This window comes from Rhinopithecus bieti, unplaced genomic scaffold (assembly GCF_001698545.2).
Source record: "Rhinopithecus bieti isolate Rb0 unplaced genomic scaffold, ASM169854v2 scaffold_763, whole genome shotgun sequence".
Lineage (NCBI taxonomy): Eukaryota > Metazoa > Chordata > Mammalia > Primates > Cercopithecidae > Rhinopithecus > Rhinopithecus bieti.
In genome coordinates, this window is record NW_016803270.1 from 290,351 (window position 1) to 315,319 (window position 24,969).

At 38.0% G+C, this 24,969-nt stretch overlaps 1 protein-coding gene across 24 annotated transcripts in view; it reads left to right on the forward strand.

Annotated features, from left to right (window-relative positions):
• PARD3 (par-3 family cell polarity regulator) overlaps positions 1 to 24,969 on the forward strand; it is a 724,849-nt gene that overhangs the window by 290,344 nt on the left and 409,536 nt on the right. For all 24 annotated transcript variants that reach the window (XM_017871440.1, XM_017871462.1, XM_017871451.1 and 21 more), the window contains one exon: positions 17,504 to 17,684. In XM_017871440.1, the coding sequence (XP_017726929.1) occupies positions 17,504 to 17,684 (181 nt within the window). The remainder of the gene's footprint in view (positions 1 to 17,503; positions 17,685 to 24,969) is intronic.

Below are 24,969 nucleotides of genomic sequence, written 5' to 3' on the forward strand. Positions count from 1 at the left end.
TTTTTTTTGAGGTGGAGTCTCACTGTCACCCAGGCTGCAGTGCTGTGGTGCGATCTCGGCTCACTGCAGCCTCCGCCTCCCGAGTAGCTGGGATTACAGATTACAGCTGTGTACCACTACACCTGGCTAATTTTTGTATTTTTAGTAGAGATGGAGTTTCACCATGTTGCCCAGGCTGATCTTGAATTCCTGACCTCGAGTAATTCACCCACCTAGGCCTCCGAAAATGCTGGGATTAGAGGTGCGAGCCACCACGCCTGGCCAGTAGTCTCTCTTGACACTAGTTCTCTTTGTTGTCTTGCTTTACATGGAAACTTGAGGCTCTCTTTTTCCTTGATGTTGACCCTCCTTGAATGACCCCTCTGCTTGTTGGCTCTGATGTAGATGAGTGCTGGACACTGCCGGGGTCTGCTCAAAACCGTTTGCTTCAGGTGTGCCTGGAGAGTTCTGACTCTTAGAAATAATGGCAGACCATAGCCAAGTAACTAAACCCTCTAGATTTTCAGTTTCCTTGGGCTTGAAATGGGCATGATATTAGCAGTCTTTATATTTTATAGATGAAAAGAAGTAATATATAAAAGGCCAAAGTCACAGTATTGGTAAAAAATGCTAGCTAGTACCATTAATATCACTATGATTGCTACTGTTGCTGCAATCATATATATATGTACATATACATATAGCTATACATATACATATGTACATATACATCTAGATATACGTATATGTACATATACATCTAGATATACACATATATATATTTATTTTTTATTTTCAGTTTTTTTTGAGATGGAGTCTTGCTCTGTCGCCCAGGCTGGAGTGCAGTGGCGCAATCCCAGCTCACTGTAACCTCCACCTCTCAGGTTCAAGCGACTCTCCTCTCAGCCTCCTGAGTAGCTGGGACTACAGGCATATGTCACCACGCCCGGCTAATTTTTTTATTTTTTAGTAGAGACGGGGTTCCACCATGTTGGCCAGGCTTGTCACAAATTCCTGAGCTCAAGCGATCTGCCCGCCTTGGCCCCCCAAAGTTCTGGGATTACAGGTGTGAGCCACCGTGCCCTGTTGCAATCGTATTTTTTATATTCTCATGTTATAATTCTTTTATAGTTGATATAGAGTGATTGAATATTGCTTTTTTAAAAAAATATTTTCAACTTTTATTCTGCATTCAGGAGATACATGTGCAGGTTTGTTAAATGGTTATATTGTGTTATGTTGAGGTGTGGCATATGGATGATGCCACCACCCAGGTAGTGAGCATAGTGCCCAGTAGGTAGTTTTTCAGTACATGCCCTTTTCCCTTCCTCCCTCTTCTAGTAGTGTTCAGTGTCTATTGCTCCCATCTTTATGTCCAGCTGTACTTAAAACATTGCTTATTTTTAGGTTCTGCCTTTGAACATTTATACAGTCATTCACTGAATAACAGTATTTTGGTCAGTATTGCATTGCATATAGGATGATGGTCCCATAAGATTATAATACCATATTCTTATTGTACTTTTTCTTTGGTTAGATACGATTAGATATACAAATACTTACCACCATGTTTCACTTGCATAGGGCATTCAGTACAGTGACATCCTGTACAGGTTTGTATCCTAGGAGCAAATAGGCTGTAACATAATAGCTTAGGTGTGTAATAGGCTATACCTTCAGGTTTATGTAATATACTCTGTGATGTTCACACAACAATGAAATCACCTAACCATTTATTGCTCAGAACATATCCCTGTCGTTAAGTGACACGACTGTATCATAAAGTAGAAGAATGGAGTAGAACAACTGGAAGAGATATTTCAGTGTAAAAATAGAGTTAGAAGATATTCAAAAGAAATTCACACTGTGCTGATATGTAACTTTGTAGTATCAGAGTGATGTAATAGAATTGAGGAAATGCTCATTGATATTTAAGTGAATGTTAGAAAATGTATTTTTTCTTTTTAATTTCTCATGGAGCAAAGAACTATGAATCTGCCAAAAGTATATCCAGAACGAAACACCTCTGTGCGTGTTTTTATGGAGAAAGTTCATTTGTAGCTTTATTAGATTAACAAAATGTTCTATAAGCAGCACTTCACACAGTTCACATAGCGGGCACATGGTGTGAACAAAAGAATAAATGTAAATAAAACACATGATGAGCCTGGCCTTATAAGCTGGTGCAAAGTTGTCTACTCAGAAATAATAGTTACAAAAGTATAGTTGACCCTTGAACAACTTGTGTTTGAACTGCTTGTGTGTACATATAAATGGATCTTTTTCACTAAGCATATTGGAAAATTTTTTGGAGATTTGGCATATTAAAACTTTTAGATGAACTATGTAGTGAGATAAGGAAAAAAATGTAAAAATGTATGTCATGAATGTGTAAAATATAGCTATCCTGTCATTTCTATAAAATATACAAAAATTGATTATAAGAAGTTAAAATTTATCAAAATGTACACATACACAGAGCTTACATGGTGCCACTCGCAGTTGAGAGAAATGTAAGTAACCATAAAGATGCAGTATTAAATCGTAACTGCATGAAATTAACTGTAGCACAGACTGCACTACTGTAGTAATATCATAGCCTCCCTCCTGTTGTTACTTGCAATGAGCTTGAGTGTTGGCGCTTGTCTGCTTAAGGTGCAGTGTGATGCTCATCATCTCCTTGTGAGCAACTTGTCTGTCCAGGAAATTGTATATCACAATAAAAAGTAATTGCTCTTGGTTCTCATGCATTTTTCATCATGTTTAATATGAAACTGTAAACCTTGAGTAACACCAGGGGACCCATATGAAGTGCCACTGGTGATGCTGGAAATGCTCCCAAAAAAGAAGAGAAAAGTCATGACATTACAACAAAGAGTTGATATGTACCACAGATTGAAGTCTGCAGCTGCTATAGTTGCCCACCATGTCAAGATAAATGAATCCAGTGTAGGGACCATTATGAAAAACAGGAAGGGAAATTCATGAAGCCGTTGCTGCAGGTATGCCAGCAGGCATGAAAACCTTGTACTTTTGTGAAATACCTTTTTATCTCATACTGAAAATGTGACTTTTATGTGGATGCAGAATGGCTAAAGGAAAAGCACCTGTTAACTAATATGATTTGAGAAAAAGTAATGTCATTATATGGCAAGTTAAAGCAACAAGAAGGTGAAGGATTTAAAGCTGGAGAATTTAATGCCAGCAAAGGATGGTTTGATACTTTTTGAAGAGGCTTGGCTTAAAAAAATGTTCAGCTAACAGAAGTATATAATAGCTTCTGTCAACCAAGAGGCAGCAGACGAGTTTCCAGATGCAAAATCATTGAGGAGAAAGAGTGTCTGCGTAAACAGTATTTTAATGCAGACAAAAGTGCTGGAAAAAATACCAACAAAAGATATTTATTAGTAGGGAAAAGGATCAAGCACTAGGATTTAAGTCCAGAAGAGATAGGCTAACCCAATTTTATTGAGCAGATGGGACTGCCCTCATCTACAAAGCTGCTGACCCCTGAGCCTTGAAAGAAAAAGATAAACACCAGCTGCCAATCTTTTGATTGCACAGCATAAAGGCCTGGACACTGGGAACACTCTTCCAGATTGTTCGATGGATACTTTGTTCCTGAAGACAGGAAGTACCTTGCCAGTAAGGGACTGTCGCCTTTTAAAGTTCTTTTGATATTGACCAATGCCCCTGGCTACCCAGAACCCCAGGAGTTCAAGGTGTTGAAGTAGTCTAGTTGCCTCAAACACAACGGCTTTAATTTGGACCCGTAAGGCTCATTACACACAGTACCCTTGGAAAGGATGGTCATTACTACGGAAGGGAACACTGATAGAACATTATTATGAAGGTCTGGAAGAATTACCAATGAAGATGCCTTCCTTGTGATAGAAATACCGTGAAAGCCAGTAAACCACAAATAACAAATTCTTGCTGGAGACAACTGTGTCCAGACATTGTGAATGACTTCACAAAATTGACAACAAAGGCAGTCAAGGAAATCATTAAAGAGATTGTGGAAATGGCCAAGAAAATGGGGGATGAAGGACTTCAAGATATCAGTCTCAGATAAATTCAGGAGTTCATAGATACCACAGCTTAGAAGTTAATAGAAAACAACTTGATGGAGATGAGTATTTCCGAACCAGTGCCTGATCATGAGAAAGAGGACAGAGACAAAGCAGTGCCAGAAAACTGAAATTACGCCATCTGACAGAAGGGTTCTGATTATTCAAGACTATTTTTGACTTCTTTTATAACATGGACCCGTCTTCGATATGTACACTGTAATTAAATGGAACAGTGGAAGAAGGGTTGGTATTGTGTAGAAATATTTTTAGCGAAATAAAAACACAACTCAGAAATTGTGATGTATTGCTATAAAGTTACACAGAGGTGCCTGTCTCTCCTGCCTCCCTTTCCACCTTCTCTACCTCTTCTGCCTCTGCCACCCCTGAGACAGCAAGACCAACCCCTCCTCTTCTTCCTTGTGGAGATGATGACGATGAAGACCTTTATGATGGTCCACTTCCCCTTAATGATTATTAAATATATTTTCTGCCAGGCATGGTGGCTTAGGTCTGTAATCCCAGCACTTTGAGAGGCTGAGGCAGGAGGATCACTTGAGGTCAGGAGTTTGAGACCAGCCTGATCAACATGGCAAAACCCTGTCTCTACTAAAAATACAAAAGTTAGCTGGGCTTGGTCGTGCACACCTGTAATCCCAGCTTCTCAGGAGGCTGAGGCAGGGGAATTGGCTTGAACCTGGGAGGTGGAGGTTGTAGTGAGCCAAGATTGCAGCACTGCACTCTAGCCTGGGTAACAGAATGAGACTCCATCTCAAACAAACAAACAAACAAACAAACAAAAAGGATAGTAAAAAATATATGTATACTTTTCCTTATGATTTTCTTAATAACATTTTAATTGCTCTAGGTTTACTTTATTGTAAGAATTCAGTGTGGATACATATAACATATAAAATAGGTGTTAGCTGTTTCATGATAGTGGTTAGGCTTCCAGTCAACAGTAGGCTTTGGTAGTTAAGTTCTTGGGGAGTCAAAAATTATACTCAGATTTTGACTGTATGGCGGTTTGCGTCTCTGCATTGTTCTAAGGTCACTTGTTTAGTAACGCTGGGGTGATAATGCACATGTGTCCTTGTTAGAGAAAGAGCTCATGGGCCGCCTTGTGGTGTTGAGTACTGCTGATCCAACTGTTCCATGCTACTTTTCTTTCTAGTTTTGTGAAACCCTGTTTCCTTGATTTTATTTATATTCTTTAGTCAGTTCTCAAAATCCTTTGAAAGTGGTTTGGAGGAAGGGAAGAGGAACCTGCAATCTTAGCAGTTACCCAGGTTTTGGTTCTGATTTCCATGCGTGATCCACATTCAGATTGGATAAAACCTCTGGTGTCAATTGTACCTACATGTGGATGGCACCCAGCTACAAGTAGGTAGCCTCGAACTCTTTTTTGTACCATGGATCCCATCTCCAGTTGTGTCCCAGGAATTGGGTGAGAGCATGTGATAGTTTTCCCTCTAACTGCATGCATCATTTTTTGTCTTTGTTTGTCCTTGGCGCCTGTCCTCTGCCCAACCACCCAAATCACAAACCTAGACACCTAAAATCTGTCCTCTTCCTTCATAATGGCACCCATCCACCGCATACCAAGTCCTTTTAAATAAGTCTCCATTCTGCAGTTGAATAATTATACATCCTGGTTGTCTTTTCACCACCTTTCCATTAGCCTCAGCCCTCATGACTTCTTCATTATTGGACTGATGAACTACCAGTGTTTACCCTCCTAGTCCTTCTCTATACTCCTTGAAACCTCGTGCAGAATGAATGCAAATTAAACTGCTGTGTGTTAATGACACCCCACAGTTTTCACCATAAAGTCTATATGGCTTAGCTTAGTTGTCTTTCCTCCTCCCCTCTTGATTACCTCAGTCTCTTGAAACTTTCTCAAATATTAATAACATTTCTTAAAAACTTGCTACTTACAGGAAACATCCTAAGCACTTTGTCATAATCAAATGAAATTTATGGGACAAAAAAAAAAAAAAAAAATCCAAAACTATCACTACTGAACTCAGAGAAATGAAGAAGTTACCTAGGGCCATGTGCAGCTGGTGAGTTGTTTCTTTGAGGCTGACTCATCCTGGAGAGCTCATTCATGATTAGCAACCTCGTAGTAGTAGAATGAGTTGAGTTCCTGGCAAACCGCAGGATAAAAAGTGTCTCCATCTCCATTATTCTGGGTTCACTTGTGTGGATGTTGTCTTGGGAAGCAAATGAAGGCAAGTAGAGGCTTTGGCTTTCCTCAGAATGGATTTTCTTTAAAACTTTAAATTTCTAAACTCTTTGTGCTTGACTAAGTCCATTAGATGGCACTAGTATTTACCTTCCAGAAGATTGGCATTAAATTTCAGTATTAAAGCAATTTGTGGATTGGGGGAAATGTTTAACTTGCAAGTTATTTCTTTTACCTGTCAAATATGGAGGTGAAAAGATCGGCACACAATTAGTATTTATTCTGTGTTCAGTTTTTTAAAAATATTGCTAAACAGGTTATACTAATGAAGAGTTGATAAAATAATTTTATTATTTAGTTAGTTTTGAATAGACCTGCCAGTTGATTAAAATGAGCCTAATTTAATCAGTATTGTGTTGTATACTGAAGATAATTTAGGCTAATGTCAAGGACACCGTTATCTCTCCTTTGTAGAAGGTGTTGAAATAATGAGAGTAGCAAAAAAGGAGTCAGAAAATGAAGTTTTTCATCTGTGCCCCTGGGTAGATATTTAAAAGTCACACCCTTCCTTTTTGCATGCAAATTAAACTGAAAGTCATTTTGTACTGTAACATTAGCCTTACATTTTACAAAACAAATTTATTGAACTTTGATCTTTTGCTAATATTGGCTTGTGGTGTCAGAGTGAATTCGAGGTTTTCATTGTGTGTCATTTTCACCTGGACTTTCATTCAGAACTTGAAGTGAACAGAAATAGTGGGTAACTCCTAGTTCTACTTTCTTCTTTTTTTTCTGAATCACTTTTTTCTTCTCTACCCTCTCCACTCCAGCCCATGTCTTAATAGAATCATCTGAATTCCTTTATTCCTTTTAAGTAGTTAAACTGCTCTCAGTTTTTCTTGTGATGCTTTTAGATGGAAGCTAAGTTATCGCTGAGGGTCTTGTTCAAATTGTGAAGTCAGCAGGTAAAGGGATTACAAACTCCCAAGTGAGTCCCCTATACAAAGGGCAGGTTGCCTTGGAAACAAGGCTAGTTCTTAGAGTTGGAAATACCATCTTGTCTTTAAATGCCAGGGCTGGTAATGTGCTGACCCCTGCTGCATCATCTCTAGACCTAATATTGTGTGGAGAAGTTTTCCGTGACTTTGTGCAAATTGCTTAACTGCTTCCCAGTTCTGATTGATTGGCCAAAGCCACAGCCAAGTTTTCTTTTCTAGTGCTTCTCATTTTAAATATAATTTGCAAAATTTAGGACTAAGGAAGTGATCCTTCCAAGTTTCTATTTTAGAATGAAAAGTTTTCCACTACTGATTGCCAAAAAATAAAGTATAAAGTTTACCAGATTTGAATGGCAAGACATTTTAGTGATGAGTCATTTTTTTACTAGTTCAACAATGGAATGAGTGATGGGTTGAGGAAGCCCCAGCGAGGGAATGTCTCGGTTCTGTGAGATGGTGTTACTTGATGATAGACAGAGATTGAATTACCCTTGTTTCTGACGACACTGGATATGAACTGTAACAGGGAGCTCAATGGTATAAGTTGGTAGGAGACAGTTGTGGCTTAAGTGGGACTCTTACTTTCCTTGCAGCTAGACATTCGTAACTTGCTGGTGTCACTGCAGGAGGAGGGTTTGCGGGTGGTATATGGGTGTGGAGACAAGGTCTTCCCATCCATGGAACCAGGCCCTGGTTTACTATATCCAGCTAGCTGAAGAGGAAAGCCTAGAAAGAAAAGGCCTTCCTAACTAAGGATCTCAGCTCTGTTTTCATGGACCCACCAATGAAGGCAGATATTCAGAGGAGCAGGAGAGCAAGGCATGCTTCTGCCTGGTGGTAACTGTCCTGCTGTGTTTCTGGGATGTGCATTCACATTGGCAGCTTTTCATGCCCTGGGACTATTACAGCTTAGGGACTGGGGAGACTTCAGGATGTGACTTATGCCTGGGAGTGAAGGGAGTTGTGGCTTGTGTAGAGTAGGAAGAAGGTGGAAAGTATTTCACCCCCACTTGCTTGCTCAGTAATGTTTAACATTTTGATTGGTGCTGTGGGTTTTTGTGGTCGTTATCTTTTAATTACAGTTTAGAGAGGCTGTGTGTGTGTCTGTGTATGAGAGAAAGAGAGAGAGATATTGGTTTATCTCACTGAGACCTGTCTATATCCTACATGATGCTGGATTTTTTTTTTTTTTTTTTTTAATTTAGATGGAGTCTTGCTCTGCCACCAGGCTGAAATGCAGTGGCATGATCTCGGCCCACTGCAACCTTCGCCTCCCAGGTTCAAGCGATTCTCCTGCCTCAGCCTCCTGAGTAGCTGGGACTACAGGTGCATGCTACCATGCCTGGCTAATTTTTGTATTTTTAGTAGAGATGAGGTTTCACCATGCTGGCCAGGATGGTCTCCATCTCTTGACCTCACGATCTACCCGCCTCTGCCTCACAAAGTGTTGGAATTACAGGCATGACCCACCATGCCTGGCAGACTTTTGATTAATAAAAATCTTTTGGCTGGGCGCAGAGGCTCACGCCTGTTATCCCAGCACTTTGGGAGGCCAAGGAGGGCAGATCAGTTGAGGTCAGGAGTTCGAGACCATCCTAGCTAACATGGTGAAACCTTGTCGCTACTAAAAATACAAAAATTATTTGGGCGTGGTGGCAAGCGCCTGTAATCCCAGCTACTCAAGAAGCTGAAGCAGGAGAGTTGTTTGAACCCAGGAGGCAGAGGTTGCAATGAGTAGCAATCGCACCACTGCTCTCCAGTCTAGGCAACAGAGCTTGACTTCGTCTCAAAAAAACAAAAAACAAACAAAAAAAAACCACAAAGAAAACCAAAAATCTTTTTTTTTTTTTTAAGCAAAATCCCTAGTCTCCAGACTATGTTGTTAATTTAAAGAGTTACTATTGAGGGATTCTCTTATTCATCATTTGTTAATGCAAGCATTTCTGGATACACGTAAACATATGAGTTGTCAAGCCAAATTGTTCACAGATTAGAACACCATGCTGTTGACCCCTGTTTCCATGTTACTCCCTCTTAGATATATTGGAAGATTGGCAGAATGGCAAGGCTGGAACGTATACCCATAGTGAGAAACTGCTCTAATATCGCAAACCATGGGCCTAGAGCCTGAGACAGGTTTCTACCCACACTTGGCCATTCTTGGCTTAGCCGGTAGGAACATTCGCTAGTCTTTAATGTGCTAATGGTATTTTAGAGTGCCTTCCTAAGTTTTGGGTCTTTTTCATCAGACAGTATATACACTTCTTAAAATGCTGATGAAGCACAGAATTAATCTTGCATACATAAGATTTAAAGTTTTCCAATGGCAAGCTTGAGATTCTTGTTCTGTAGCGAGTTTTTATTGGTATAGTTTGTATTACTATGATTACAAAACACCATTGGTCCAAATATATCCTTTTGCTTACTCATCCAGTTAAACACTAGCTCTATTTAAATGAGTTTTTAATGAACCATGCTAGCAAGCAAGGCTCAGAGAATGATTAAGGATTTAGTATTGTCTCTGTGTCATTAAAGTAAATTCAGTCATCAGAAAGCTTACAAATTGATTTTTAGTTTCCTTTTTTGTTGTGTCTACATAATAATTAGTTACTACATCATTACATTTGCTTCTGAGATTATTCATCTTGCCCATTTGCCAGTCTTACCATGTTCTCTTTGAGGGAAAACTGCATGTGTTCATGATAAAATCACAACTCATGCCACTTCCTCCAGTTTGGAGTCAACCTATCTGTATGTGATTAGTGCATTTCAGAATTATTTTGTTCTGTCTTACTGTGCTATCCTACTTTTTATTACTACTTAAGCAGTAGTGTAATGTAGTTGTAACCTCATGGGTGGGTACCAGTGTAACAGTGGCACTTGTGATAGAGAGTAGAGCAAGAGGGATTTATATTATATTTGGCAGGTGGGTCAGCTAGCTGATGGCTATACAAATTTGCATATTTTCATTGTGGTTTGTGGTTGACATACTCAAGGCTATTATTGAACGTAAGTCCTAAATTGGGAATCTAATTAGTCTGAAGGCTCAGTAGGTGATAGACTGTGTCACCCTGAGGGACAACAGAATTAAATTTCAGCTCCGAAATGTAAGCATCAGGGCTAGGGAGTATCATAGGTGAATATCTTGCTCTGTGGTTTCCAGATGGAGTGGAATATCTCTATTAGGCATGAGTGTTCAAGAAATACTTTCTTCTCAAAGGATGGCATTAGCTCTTGTGGGACAGGTCTCCGTTTGGCGATTGACAGATAGAAGCTTATGATGGTGGTGGCCTCCTGACTTGTTCAGGAGGCAGCGGGAATGTCCTGCCCTCTCCTGCGTGATATTTTGTCGGAAATGGCTCTATTAAAGATTGATCTCATTTAGCTCCCTTCTTATGTTGGATTAATATACTATGATAATCTACACAAGCATGTTAGTGTTTGGTTAGTTTTTCTTTTATGTAAGTGCCACAGGTTATCACGTGTGCTTTATGGAGACAAGTGTAAATGAAATCTTAAAAAAAAAAATAAGCGATAGATAAAGGGGAATTCAGAAGCTCAAATACTTGATCTAATTTATAATTTTTTTGGACATCCTTGAGTGAAAGGACAGAAGAATTTAAATGTATTGGTAACTACGACCCTAATTATAGAAATCTATAATTTAATAAACTATGGACAGGAAAAGTGATTTTTGAATTAGTGATAGTTTAGAATTATACATCATGGAACAGCCTCGCTTCAAACTTAAAAAATGTGTGTATCTCCAACTCCTTTAGTTTTATTTTTAATTTTTTGAAATTTATTGCATTGTGCTCTAGTTCTCCCATATCTGCTGAATTTTCTTTCTGTTTTCTTCTATCACATTTCTTCTTTATAGACACATGTGCCCATGACATCTGCCTACCGTTTCTCATACACACACTTTCTGTGTTGTGCTTCTTGTCGATTAAGCCGCTGGATCTGACTTGACTCATGGAGGCTGCTCATGTTTCTTAGGTGAAGAGAGGGTCATGGAGGCATCTTCAGGTTTATTCTTGTTTCTAGTATTCTCCAACATGTTTTGTGCTTTATCCAGGGCCAAAATATGATGCCTTTTTAAAAGAATTAAAAGTCTTTGTTTCATAGTGAAACAATTCTATATATTGACATTGAGTATCCAGTGACACCCGTCATAATTGACTTCCCCTGGATATGTTTAGCTTATACATGAAGAAAGCAATGGAAAGTGAGAGATTGCTCACAGGGTGTCACAATAAAACGGCTTCTCAGGGTGTGTGGAGTTTGAACCTAGAGGTCTTTGAGATTTCACTTAGTCTTGGCTTAAATCAGCTTTCATTTTCCTGTATGAGGGTAGAATCTGCAAGTTCTGATCCTTTTAAGCCCTCTGTTTAAGACTGAGTGATGGCATCAGCAGCATGGAATTGTCTGTGATGATCTTTGTTACCCTCAGATACGTTCAGAAAAATTTTAAGTGGTGTCATCAAAATTGCATTAATTTGGTAAAGGCAGGTTATTACCTTTGGTTAATCAAAAATGAACAGAATCCTATTCAGAGGCCTTCAGATGATCTTAGTTTGTAGGCTGCCTGTGCCATGAATATATTAGATGCTCCAGAGCAGGAAGATTTGGACAAAATAGGATCTTTGACTTGATTTCCTGTCTCAAATTTATTCTGTATTTATTTATATGGTAGTCAGCTTCATCTCTCTGAGCCTCAGCTTTGCTTCCTGTTAAGTGAAATAATAAAAACGTCTTTGTATTTCTGTGGGGCCCTCTAGAGGAGGATGTAGAGTGTCTGTGGAAGCTCTTCATTTTGTGGCCATATCTATGTTGAACATGCATTTTCTAGCATGTTGTCTTCTTTCCTTGTTCTTTTTTCCCTTACTATTCCTGTGTAGATCCAAGACACAGCGATTAAGCTTTGTATCAGTCTTCTTTACTCTTGAAATTGATTCTCATATTCACAAAAGTAGAACGTATTTATCAACCATCACAACATAATTTAATAAAAGCTCATAGTAAACGTGCATATTGTGTTCTGGGAGTTGTATACCTTATCTCTCATTTGTCTCACATCTGGCAGAGCAGGAATAAGTGGCTGAAAACAATGCAAATTCATTACCTGGCAGTTCTGTTTGGTAAAAGGCTGACAGGTCAGAATGCCATAATATCAACGTGTTAACCATGCTCCTTTCTCAAGGCTCTAGGGGAGAATCCCTGTCCTTGTCTCTTAAATGCTGCTCACATTCCTTGGCTCATGACTGCCTTTGTTCATCTTCAAGGTGGGCAGTGTAGTATTTCTCTGGCCATCATCACGTCTCTCTCTGGCCACAGCCGGGCCTGGCTCTCCATTTTTCCAGACTTATATAATTAGATGGGGCTCTACCTGGATAATGAAGGATAACCTTTCCATTTTAAGATTCTTAAACTCCATTGGTCTGCAAAGTCCCTTTTGCCATAGAAGGTAACATTCACTGGTTCCAGGAGTTTGGGTGTGGATAACTTTGGGGAGACCATTATTCTATCTACCCACAACCACCATCCTCTTTTCCAAATGAGAGTAAGGTTTGGAGATGTTAGAGAGGCCACTGGATTTACCGACAGCTACCCCAAAAATAAGGTCAGAGCTGACTTTGAATGTAGCTTTCTCTGATTCTCTATTGCTGTTAGCCACTTTGCTACATGCAGTTGTGGGCTTTCAGGCCTTAATTTTACCTATTAAAGGGATTCCCTAGATCCAAGGGTTTTATAAGCATTTCTGTGTGATGTTTCTATAACAGGTTTTCTATTGGGGGGTTCTGATGTTTCATAGTTAAAGTGACTTGTCCTGAGGTAGGGAAAAGTGGGTGACAATGTTTAGAGTTTTTTTTATGCTTGAGCTATTGTAGGTGTTATCCAAATTCTGCCTGTCTTTTCTCATAGAGACTTGATAGATGAATGGAACAGAAGAGAGATTAATAATTATTGCAAGGAAAAAATAAACTTTCAAAATGATCTACTTTGTGGACAGCAGCGAAGATTCCATCTGTTAAATTAGAATTTGAGTAACATTTCACAAATTTAAAAGACTTTTCCTTTACTTTTTGAAGGGCATGATAGAGATTTTTAATATGCAGTGTTTTTTTGTGAAGGTTCCCCTGCGATAGTTTTTTTTTTTTTTTTTTTTTTTTTTTTTGCGCTGTGTTACTATATATATTCTTTTAGAGTAGATTTTCTAAAATTATGTATCTTTCTCAATTTAACACAAAATTATTTCATATTGGGACCTGGCACTTAAATTTTGGTTTAAAAGAAAGCTGTAGAATTGTATGTTATTGGCACCAACTGTGATTCTATAATGTTTTCTAAAAATGCTGGAGATAATTATTGAAACTAATATATATGTATAAGCTCTTCCATCATGTGTGGCATTTAAAGACTTGTTCTTTGTAATTTTCAGTCTCCATTTTAGTTTGCAGAAAGGACTCGATTCTTGAGAGAACACATCATTGTGAAAAGTTAATAACAAAACATGAATTTCATTTGCTTCCAATTAAGCACCAAAATGACAAAACTTAATATCTTGAAAATGCATATTAAGCCACACACCTTATGAAAAGTATGATGATACTAAAATCAAGTGTAGCAATCCAAAATCCTCATGCAGAGCTTGAAATGAGTGTTTTACTTTTGGGGCTACAAAGGTACCTTGACTTTTAGTTTTATTGTTCAAACTGAAACTAAAATTGCATGTTACTAGAAAGATGGGCATTATACTTGGACTGGGTTGTCAAACTAGGGACCATGGGCCGAATTTGGCCTGTTTATTTTATAAATAAAGTTTTATTTAAATGTAGTCACAGTCATTTGTTTTTGCATTGTCTGCTGGTACTCTTTCATACTATAATTGGTGAGTAGAGTTGTTATGAAAGAGACAGTATGGACCACAGCTCCAAAAATATTTACTGTCTTATTCTTTTCAGGAAGAGTTTGCCAATTGACCCCTAATCTAGTGGCATGTCTGTGTCTCTAATACAGGCAGACACTTGCCAGTCACTGTCAGATAAACAAACTGATTTTACTATATGTGGATAATTTGGTGTATACATATACATACTTTGCCATTTTTTTGTAAATATTAAGGACTTCTTTTCCCATTTATGTTGTTCATTATAAGGTTGAATAGCCCAGTTATTCATCCTATTGTGATTTCTTCATACCAGTTACCCTGGTACGGTATGAACCCTGGTATGGTTCTTCCAGATTGTTTAATCAGCTGATTCTATCTATACATCAGCAGGTTTCTGTACAATGGTTTTCTTCATTGTATCATAAATGGATCGATGATATATAAATGTTCATGGAAATAGCATTTGTTCAAAATGACAAAGCCATTTATAAAAGGAGGACTGTAATTATGAGTCCTACTCATATTCTGTATATTCACATTTCTGTTTTTTACCTGAGACAAGTATTGGCCTTGAAAAAGCTTGGATTGGAGGCAGGGGAGGGGTTTGTTTTGGTTGCAGTCATGGTTCTTTTCTTGGAAGGCTAAGCTGAGTTGCTAGGTGTGGGATTGAAGGGTGAATCTCCAAGGTGACAGCCATTGTGGATCCTTAGAAGTTTTTTACTCTTTGGGGTATATTTTCTATTTTATTTATTTTTTTGAGATGGAATCTTGCTCTGTTTCCCAGGCTGGAGTACAGTGGCAGGATCTTGGCTCACTGCAACCTCCGCCTTCTGGGTTCAAGCGGTTCTCCTGCCTCAGTCTCCTGAGTAGCTGGGATTACAGATGCGTGCCACCACACCTGGCTAATTTTTTATGTTTTTGGTAGAGACTGGATTTCATCATGTTGGCCAGGCTGGCCTTGAACTCCTGACCTCAAGTGATCCACCTGTCTCAGCCTCCCAAAGTGCTGGGATTACAGGCATGAGCCACGGTGCCTCCCTACTCTTTGGGACTTATAAGAAGTATATTAGCATCCTAAGAACTGTATTAGTTATAAGAAGACACAGAGTTTTTTTTTTATTTTATAGCTTTTAAAATATAACATTTAAAACTTTTAATTTGAAATAATTTTATACTTCAGAAAAGTTGGTTTTATGGAAAGAGTATTTCCATATACGCTTCATCTATCCCTAATGTTAACATTTTACATAATCATAGAACAATTATCAAAAGTAAGAAACTCACACTGAGTCAGTACTGTCAACTAATCAGAGCTCATTAGAATTGTGCCTATTTTTTCACTAATGCCCTTTTTCTATACTCCCACTGCATGTAGTTCTCATTCTTCCTCAGACTCCTCCAGTTTGCACAATTTTCTTGTTGTCCTCATTCTTTCTTTTACTTTCATGACCCTTGATACTTTTGGAGAGCCTTATCTGTGTTTCAGAATAATATCCCTCAATTTGGGTTTGTCTGATGTTTCCTCACGATTAGATGGAAGTTATACATTTTTGGCAAGAATACCACAAAATGTTATATACTTCCCAGTGCATTTTATCAGATGGTACGTGATATTGCTACATCTTACTATGAATGATGTTAACGTGGGTACAGCAGTGGCTGCCAAGTTTCTCCACTTCAACGATATTGCTGTTTTGCTTTTTAGTCAAAATGACTCTTCTGGGGAGACATTCTGAGCCATTTATCATCATATTCACACCCATTAATGTTAGCATCCATTAATAGATTTTACCTGAACAATTTTTACTGTGGAGGTTGCCTAATGATGATTTCTGTTGTCATTATTCCTTCTATGTATTATTTGGAATGCTATAGCAGAGAACAGCTGTTTATTCTCTACCATTTATTTGTTCAGTTATTTATATTATGGACACATGGATTTTAGTTTATTCTTTGGATAATGATCCAATGCCAGTATGATTTCTTAAGTTTGTAAGTTGTCTTAGCTTTGTCCATTGGGAGCCCCTTCAGGTTGACACCTGCTTCCCTTTGATGTGCCTTCATCATTTTTGAGTACCCCTTACTTTTTGACATCACAAGGTATTCCATGCTTACCATGTGTTTCCCTGACCACAGCCCTGAAATCAACCGTTTGTCAAGGAGCCCTTGTTTATTAACTGAAGAATGGTATTAGAAACCATGATCGGGTTGCTAGGTATGCTCAGTGGCACTGGGGATGCCTCTGTTTCTAGGATCTCTGTGTGGACAGAGCTGTGAACTCTGTATACACAGACATGCCTTAACAGTTGTTGGTATACTTACGCATTTGTCTGTATATTTACCTAACTATGTACTTATAAAAACTGTGAGTTTGGCCGGGAGCAGTGGCTCATGCCTGTAATCCCAGCACTTTGGGAGGCTGAGGCGGGCAGATCACTTGAGGTCAGAAGTTTGAGACTGGCCTGGCCAATATGTTGAAACCCTGTCTCTACCAGAAATACAAAAATTACCCGGGTGTGGTGGCATACGCCTGTAATCCCAGCTACTTGGGAGGCTGAGGCAGAAGAATCACTTGAACCCAGGAAGTGGCGGTTGCAGTGAGCCAAAATCATGTGGTTGCATTCCAGCCTGGGTGTCTCAGCGAGTCTCCATCTCAAAACAAAACAAACAAAAACTGAGCTCATACTGATGTCCTGGATTCCATTCTGAACACCAGTTTATTCTAGCTTTTTCTTCTCTATAACTTGTTTCTGTGAAAACATCTGCTTTCATTATCAAAAATATTTGCACTCTTTTGTTCATTCTTGGTGTGTGTTTTTGTGTGCGTGGGTGTAGTAGAGTGAGAATTGCTAAAGAGAAACAAATTTACTAACTAGAATAAATATTTGTATGACAGTTTGTCTTTAGCATGTATCTTATGCACAAATAAGAAGATACATGTTTAGTTTTTAATATCCCCTTTTTATGTGAATAGTAGTTCATACCATGTGTGTATACACACACACACACAGAGATATGTATGTATACTCATATATATACACACACTCTTTTGCATTTTTCTTTTCCATTTAAATATATATCCTATATTTTAAAGAAGATTTATATCTGTCCCTGACTTAGCATGCTGTGATAGCAAAGAATTTTATTATTTTTTACCCATAGACTTTTGAATATGAAATGTACGACTTAGAAGCAAGTAAAGCATCAAAATTTAGGGAAAGACTGTTTCTTTGAGATTTTTCTTCCTAAAACTTACCATTCTAGGGTCATTTATATCAGTAGTTTTGCACTATAGAATTATGTCAAAATAGTACAAAATTTTGGTAATAAATTAAGTGCCTTTATTTTTAAGTGCACATTTACCTTTCATTTCTAGCTGGTAGCGGTGTTTGATGAGCAGGATCCACATCATGGAGGTGATGGCACCAGTGCCAGTTCAACGGGTACCCAGAGCCCAGAGATATTTGGTAGTGAGCTTGGCACCAACAGTGTCTCAGCCTTTCATCCTTACCAAGCAACAAGTGAAATTGAGGTCACACCTTCAGTCCTTCGAGCAAGTAAGTGAAAGCTCTTTCTTCTCTTCACATTTCATCTTAATTTACAGGAATACCAACTTTTGTTATTCATCCATGCCCCTGTAAATGGAATTATTTGTTTGTTTGTTTTTTTTCCAAAAATTAAGTTTAGGACCCATGCAAATGTCGTTTGCACGAGAAGTAGGCAGTTCTTTACATTGTAATAGATTAGGCTTACTTTACTTTCGACTAGTAGACTTTCCATGACTCACTAACTGTAAATAAGGACAATAGTTCAAGTTAAATTATTTGGATTTTCCTTTCCATATATTTATCTGAATGCTAGAACAAGTAGAAATGACCGAAGAGCTTTGGATTGAAACAAAACATGGCATCATTCATTATAGTCAGCTCTGTTACAACCATCATTTATATTATTTGAACTTTATCTGAAGAACTGCAGAAGAAGAGACCTCCCTGTCAAAGTTATCTTCAGGGATTTGGGTGAGCAGAATACCTCTTTAGGGAAGGGGAATATGGACATAGTGAGTCCTATATGAGGAATCCTAGGACCCTTAGTATTCCAGATCTAGGATACTTGCCTAAAGAGTTCTGTTAGCCATTCTTGGAAGGTACTCATAAAAGTCAGGTGTTTTTGCTACAAGTATTTAGTGTTTTTAGTTGTATAATCTTGTAATTGAGCAGTTGTTAAGAGTTAGAAGGTCACTTTCAATAAATGTATAACCTTAAAAGATTTTTTGTCTGGGGGGGTGGCTTATGCCTATAATCCCAGCACTTTGGGAGGCCGAGGTGGGCGGATCACCTGAGGTCAGGAGTTTGAGACCAGCCTGGCCAACATGGTGAAACCTCGTTTCTACTAAAAATACAAAAATTAGCCAGGTGTGGTGGCAGATGCCTGTAATCCCAGCTACTTGGGAGGCTGAAACAAGAGAATTGCTTGAACGATTGGAGGATGGAGGTGGAGGTTGCAGTGAACTGAGATTGTGCCACTGCACTCCAGCCCGGGCAACAGAGTGAGGGGAAATAAAAGGATTATTTATTTTTAAGGTACATCTATTTGGAAACACTTCTGTTTTTTTCAGGTAGAAAATTTGGGTCTTATGTGTATTTAGTGATTGGTAGTCTTCAGTAGATCTTTATAAATAGATGGGTAATAATATATGTTAATTATATATATATTTAGGATATAGAATATCGGTAGATAATATTTAGAATGTATAATTTATTCTTCTGAAAGTGCATCCTAATTCCCGTTTTTTGCATTGATAGCAATCTGTAGTAATTTGGCAATTTGCTTCTAGATGTTTACAAACTACTTCTGCTTCTGTTGTCCCTTGAAGATATATATAAAGAGAACAAGAAAAGAAGAGCAGTTTAACAGTTAGAGGTCTGTTAGCCCATCAGAACCCACAGGACAAGTGTGCCATACAGAGGTGTAGAGAATTTAGAAGGTATAGTTCAAGATGGGATATGTAAGTGATGCTCTAGAGGATTGCGTGCAGCTGCAGACCAGTGCTGTCCACTTACTACAATTGCTTTCTATCATCCGGACAAGATCGGACTCAGATACAATGACATGTTTCCAAGGATGCTTGGGGTGGAAGAGAACCTATAAGTTGTTTTAGTTGAATTTTTTTTTTTTTTTGAGACGGAGTCTCCCTCTGTCGCCCAGGCTGGAGTGCAGTGGCCGGATCTCAGCTCACGGCAAGCTCCGCCTCCCGGGTTTACGCCATTCTCCTGCCTCAGCCTCCCGAGTAGCTGGGACTACAGGCGCCAGCCACCTCGCCCGGCTAGCTTTTTTTGTATTTTTTAGTAGAGACAGGGTTTCACCGTGTTAGCCAGGATGGTCTCGAACTCCTGACCTCGTGATCCACCCGTCTCGGCCTCCCAAAGTGCTGGGATTACAGGCTTGAGCCACCGCGCCCGGCCTAGTTGAATATTTTTTATATGCAAGAGATTTAGGTTTATTTATGCACATATTCAAGAAACTAATTTTGTGAAAATAATTTTGTTTACTAGGATATACTGTTTAAAAAGTTTTATATTGGATTTGCTTTGGGCAGTGTTTTTCAAAAGGTGAGGCATGTACCGTAAAGGGTATACAAAATGATGTGTAGGTGGTACACTAGTTACCCTGGTTGATTTTTTTACTAGCTTATTAAATCTATGACTTAGTGGATATCTGCTTGGAATGATCCTGTGTATACAATGTTGACTGCCTAAATTTGACTCATGGAAAATTTTAATTAAATAGTAGTTCAGGTCTTCAGATACCAGAAGTTTGGAAAATAGTGTCTTTATTTGAGTAATAACACTGTAATGTATGTACTTAAATACAGAACTTTCTGTTGTGTTATTGTTGTACTTGTATCTTTTCTAAAGCAATATGTAGCTTTAATATAGCTGCACCATAAAAATATTAGAAGAAAAGTTAATTCCTTTATGTTCATTTATGAAGTCAATTGACATACTTTCCATCAGTTTTCACCTTTTGACTGCCCTGGGCTCAACAAAATTTCTAACACATAACCATCCACATTTGACTGGCATTATGTGTTAAAATTTAAATGGTGTTTTAAACCATTTAAACAAATATCTCTTTTTATCTTGTTTTTATTGAGAAAAAGAAGTTACATTTGAAACGTATGTGTTGTCTTGCAGCCACCAGTGAGAGAATATGCAAATCTTATTTTCTTGTTCTCATTTTGGTATGCTAAGGTTTAGATTTTCAGGTCTTGGCAGGCATTGGGTTAAGCATCTACTATACACAGGTCCATAACTGTGTGAACGTAATGCATCACACATGAGTCACCTGTCAAGGTGATTTTTCATACTGCGTTAATGACATTCATTCAGACATAGAACATGAGTTTGTCTGTACTGGCCATGCTTTGTACTAGGTGGTGAGTCCAGGGTTGAGTTAATAAGGCCTAGCGCTTGCTATCAAGGAGCTGTAGTTAGTAGTAAATAGTTAGTAGTCTAACTGTTTATAGATATGAAAAGAAAGAAGCCAACAGTATGTAGAGATTTGCTTAACTGAAGGATAATCGACACTAATTGGGGACATGACTGATAAAGGCTTTTAGATAAATAAATTTCTAATTTTTGCCTTAAAGAAGGAGTGGTCACTTTCCTGTTTTCCAATGAATGAATTCACTCATCTCCTTTGTTCCATAAAGAATTGGTGGAAATTGAGAAAAATATATAGAGTATGTATTTTTTTTTCCATAGAAAAATGGATATGAAGTTTGGGTATTAAGATAAAGCCTAGATGGTTTTCATAGGTAGAATTCTCATCTTGAGGTCTTTTTATGTTTCCCTAGAAGCTGCCTTTAATTTAGCCTTGAGCTTTTTTTGTAGAAAATACAGAGAGATCACTGATTTAGTTAAATCATTGCTCCTCAACCACAGGAGTGTTTTTTCTCCAAGGAACATTTATCAGTGTCTGGTGATATTTTTGGTTGTGACAACTGGTGGAGTTGGGCATTGAGTAGAGGTCAAGGACACTAGTACACACCTTACAAGCACAGGACAGTCCCACATCAGAGAACTCTGCAGCCCAGATGTCAGTAGTGCCACGGTTAGAAATCCTGAATTAAATTTACATCATTGTTTGTGTAGTCAAAATAGCAGTTAACTTAAAACTTGAGAAATATTTTATTGATTCAGTATGTTGAACAATATCCTGAATAACACCCTTAAACTAGTAAACATGTGATTACTAGTTAATAAAAATGTAGGAAAAGAGAAAGTTAAGTAAGATAATCCAGGCTGGGCGCGGTGGCTCACGCCTGTAATCCCAGCACTTTAGGATGCCAAGGCAGGCGAATCATGACGTCAGGAGTTTGAGAGCAGCCTGGCCAACATGGTGAAACCCCGTCTCCACTAAAAATACAGAAAAATTACCTGGGCATGGTGGCACACGCCTGTAGTCCCAGCTATTCGGGAGGCTGAGACATGGAGAATCTCTTGAACCCGGGAGGTGGAGGTTGCAATGAGCCGAGATCATACCCTTGCATTCCAGCCTGGGCGATAGAATGAGACTCTGGCTCCAAACCAACCAACCTACCTACCTACCTACCTATGGAGAAGGGAGAGCATAGGATGGAGAAAGTAAAATAGAAACTAGATGCATACTACTTCCTTCCTTCTGTATATTTGAGGTTGGAACTATATCATCTTTTACATAATTATAAAATGATCAATTTTAATTTTACAGTAAACATTTCAAATGAATATTAATATTCATACATTTAATAAATTTCAATTTTAAAACAAAAAATGAATATGAAATATCTGACCTTAAATATATTTTTAGTCGGTAGCCTAAACATAACAAGAGTAACTATTTCAATTAACTTTAAGCAATTTGTACAAACAAAGGGAGATGTATCCTAAGGAAAAAAAGAACTGCCTAACGACAAGGACCCTGAAACTGTTTGTTGTTGGTATTGTTAATCTTAGAGTTTTGGGTGGGTATTACAGGATGAAAGAGATGGGAAATTATAATATTCTAATTCTGTCATTCCTGGTGTCATTGAGTACCCAGTATTCTTAATATAGAAGAAAAAGTGTACAGATATAAATTAAAGGAGAATGAACAAAAATTGGATAGTCCTCAGTTTAGACATGTCCATAATTAATTCCTGATATGTTTTAATTTTTAAAAAAGGAAGAGGGAAGAAAAACTCCTGTGTATATTCACAGAAAAGGTCTAGAATCAATGACCAACCCAGTAACTCAGCATTTCTCAATCCAGACTATACTCTGGAAATAGCATTTTTTCATTTGAGGGGATCAGAGCTTCTTAGAGAAATGCCTGAATGCGAGTCTGTACAGGAAATGTATGGAATCATCCTGTCATATCAGAAAATAGAGCAGTTTTGAAAGATTACTTGGGTGGGCCAGAGGGCCTAGGAGGCGACACGATGCTTCTCCTGGCCAAAGACGGGACAGTGGGAGCCTCAATAAAGATAGCAACAACAATACGTGCATGAATGTGTAATGATAATGAAACCAGCAAGCAAGGAGAAAGCTACTAGTGAACCATCTTATTATTTGGAAACCTTATAAAGGAGAGCAGCAATAATTCATCTATTCTATGTTTCCTTGTAGTGCAGTTTCACTGGATATTCAAATACTTGCTTTTTATGTAAGTATTTCAGCTAATAAATGAAGACATAATGATAGCATTGGAATATTGCTATTCTGCAACTTCTGATGAAATAATGGATCTAGGTACTGATCATTGCTAGGGTCTTGATGTGTCCCCCCAAATTTACATGTTGGAAATGTAATCCCTAGTACAACACTGTTGGGAGTTGTAGCCTAATGGGAAGTGTTCAGGTCATAAAGTTGCTTATGATTTGGAAAACTGTTCAAAGAAAGATAAAATTAACAGCCCGGGCTGGTAATTTATAAAGGACCTCATCTGTATTAAAAATCAAAATATTAGGTGAACATGGTGGTGTGTGACTGCACTCGCTGTGGCTCGGGAGGCTGAGGCAAGAGGATTTCTTGAGCCTGGGAGATCAAGGCTACAGCGAGCTGTGATTGTCCACTGCACACCGGACTGAGTGACAGAGGGAGACTCTGTCACAAAGAAAAAAAGAAATGATCTATTCCGCATGTCCTTCATGTGATTGGTATCACTGTATAACCAAATAGTAGATGAAGAGGAAATCACTTTGTATATATGTATTAAAAATTACTTCTTAGTATAAAAAGAGTTTAGCATGAAAATAACTAGTATAAAAAGAGCTTGAAGTATTAGGGTTACTCTGTTGCTTTGTCATGTGAGGACGCTGCATTCATTCTCTTTCCCTTCTACCTTCCTACATGTGAGGATGCAGTAAGAAGGTCCTCTCCAGATGCCAGCCCCTTGATCTTGGGCTTCCTGGGCTCCAGAACTGTGAGAGAGTACATTGCTGTTCTTTATAAATTACCAGTGTCAGGTACCTTGTTAGAGCAGGACAAAATGAACTAAGACAGTCACCATTAAAAAATAATAAGGAGAGACAACCAAGCCTTGTATGCCTTCTGATGAAAAAAACACAACACCTCCTATGAGGTAGTCTTGACAAAAGAAATTAATCATGAATCTGATCATACATCTAAATCCAAGTGCCTATTTACAGGAAATACAGAACCCTGAGAAGCATGTGAACACGATAGGGGTGCAATCAGCCTAGTCAAGATGGTGGGAAACTGTAAGACAAATGGACCACGTTCTTCAATAAAATCAACTGCACGGGCAGAAAGAGATGGAGAGGGAAATTATAAGTTAATAGAAACTTTTAAGAGATGTAACATCCAATCATAATGTCTGGATCTTATTTAAATCCTAATTTAAATGAAGCTTAATAGAAAGAATGACATATGTATGCTGATGAATAAAACACAAATTGGGCATTTAATAGTAAGGAATTATTTAGATGCAATAACGTTATTGAAATTATTTTTAAAAGAACCTTTACCTTTTAGTAGCATGTAATGAATTATTTATGATTAAAATAATATCTCTAGAATTTGCTTCAGAATAGTACAGGCTAGGGGATGGGTTACATAGAGATTCAGTATACCATTCTGTCTACTGTTATATGTTGGTTCAAAATTATCCTTAATAAAGGTACTTGTTTTTTTTTTTTTTTTAAATAAAGGAAACACAAGGCACTTCTTAGTAGTTTGAAGGTTTATTTAATTACTTTTCTCTTTGAACTTTTTTTCCTCCATTCCATATAGCACCGAATTTTAACCTAATCTTTTTTAGGCTTGAATATTTTTATTGGTCATCTTATTTCTTTGCCACAAATAAAATACATTAAAAATTTAAATATAATACTGTATTATTATTAGAATATAATCAAAATAGCACACATATACAAATATGTAATATGTTTTGCTTTTTAATGTGGAAATAAGTGAAGGCCATCCAAANCCTAATTTTTTTTAGGCTTGAATATTTTATTGGTCATCTTATTTCTTTGCCACAAATAAAATACATTAAAATTTAAATATAATACTGTATTATTATTAGAATATAATCAAAATAGCACACATATACAAATATGTAATATGTTTTGCTTTTTAATGTGGAAATAAGTGAAGGCCATCCAAATGAGAACAGGTGAAGGTTATTTATTCAGAACTTGCTGTAGTAAGGGGGCAGCTATCGTGGCTTGCCTTTGGCGGAGGCTCCCAAGCAGGCTGAGGAGTGGGAATGCTTTTGCATGGAGAAATAGGAAGGCTTGGGTGTGCTCTGACTGGAAACTGCTGGCATGAGGTAGCTGCAGGTGGGCTACCTAGA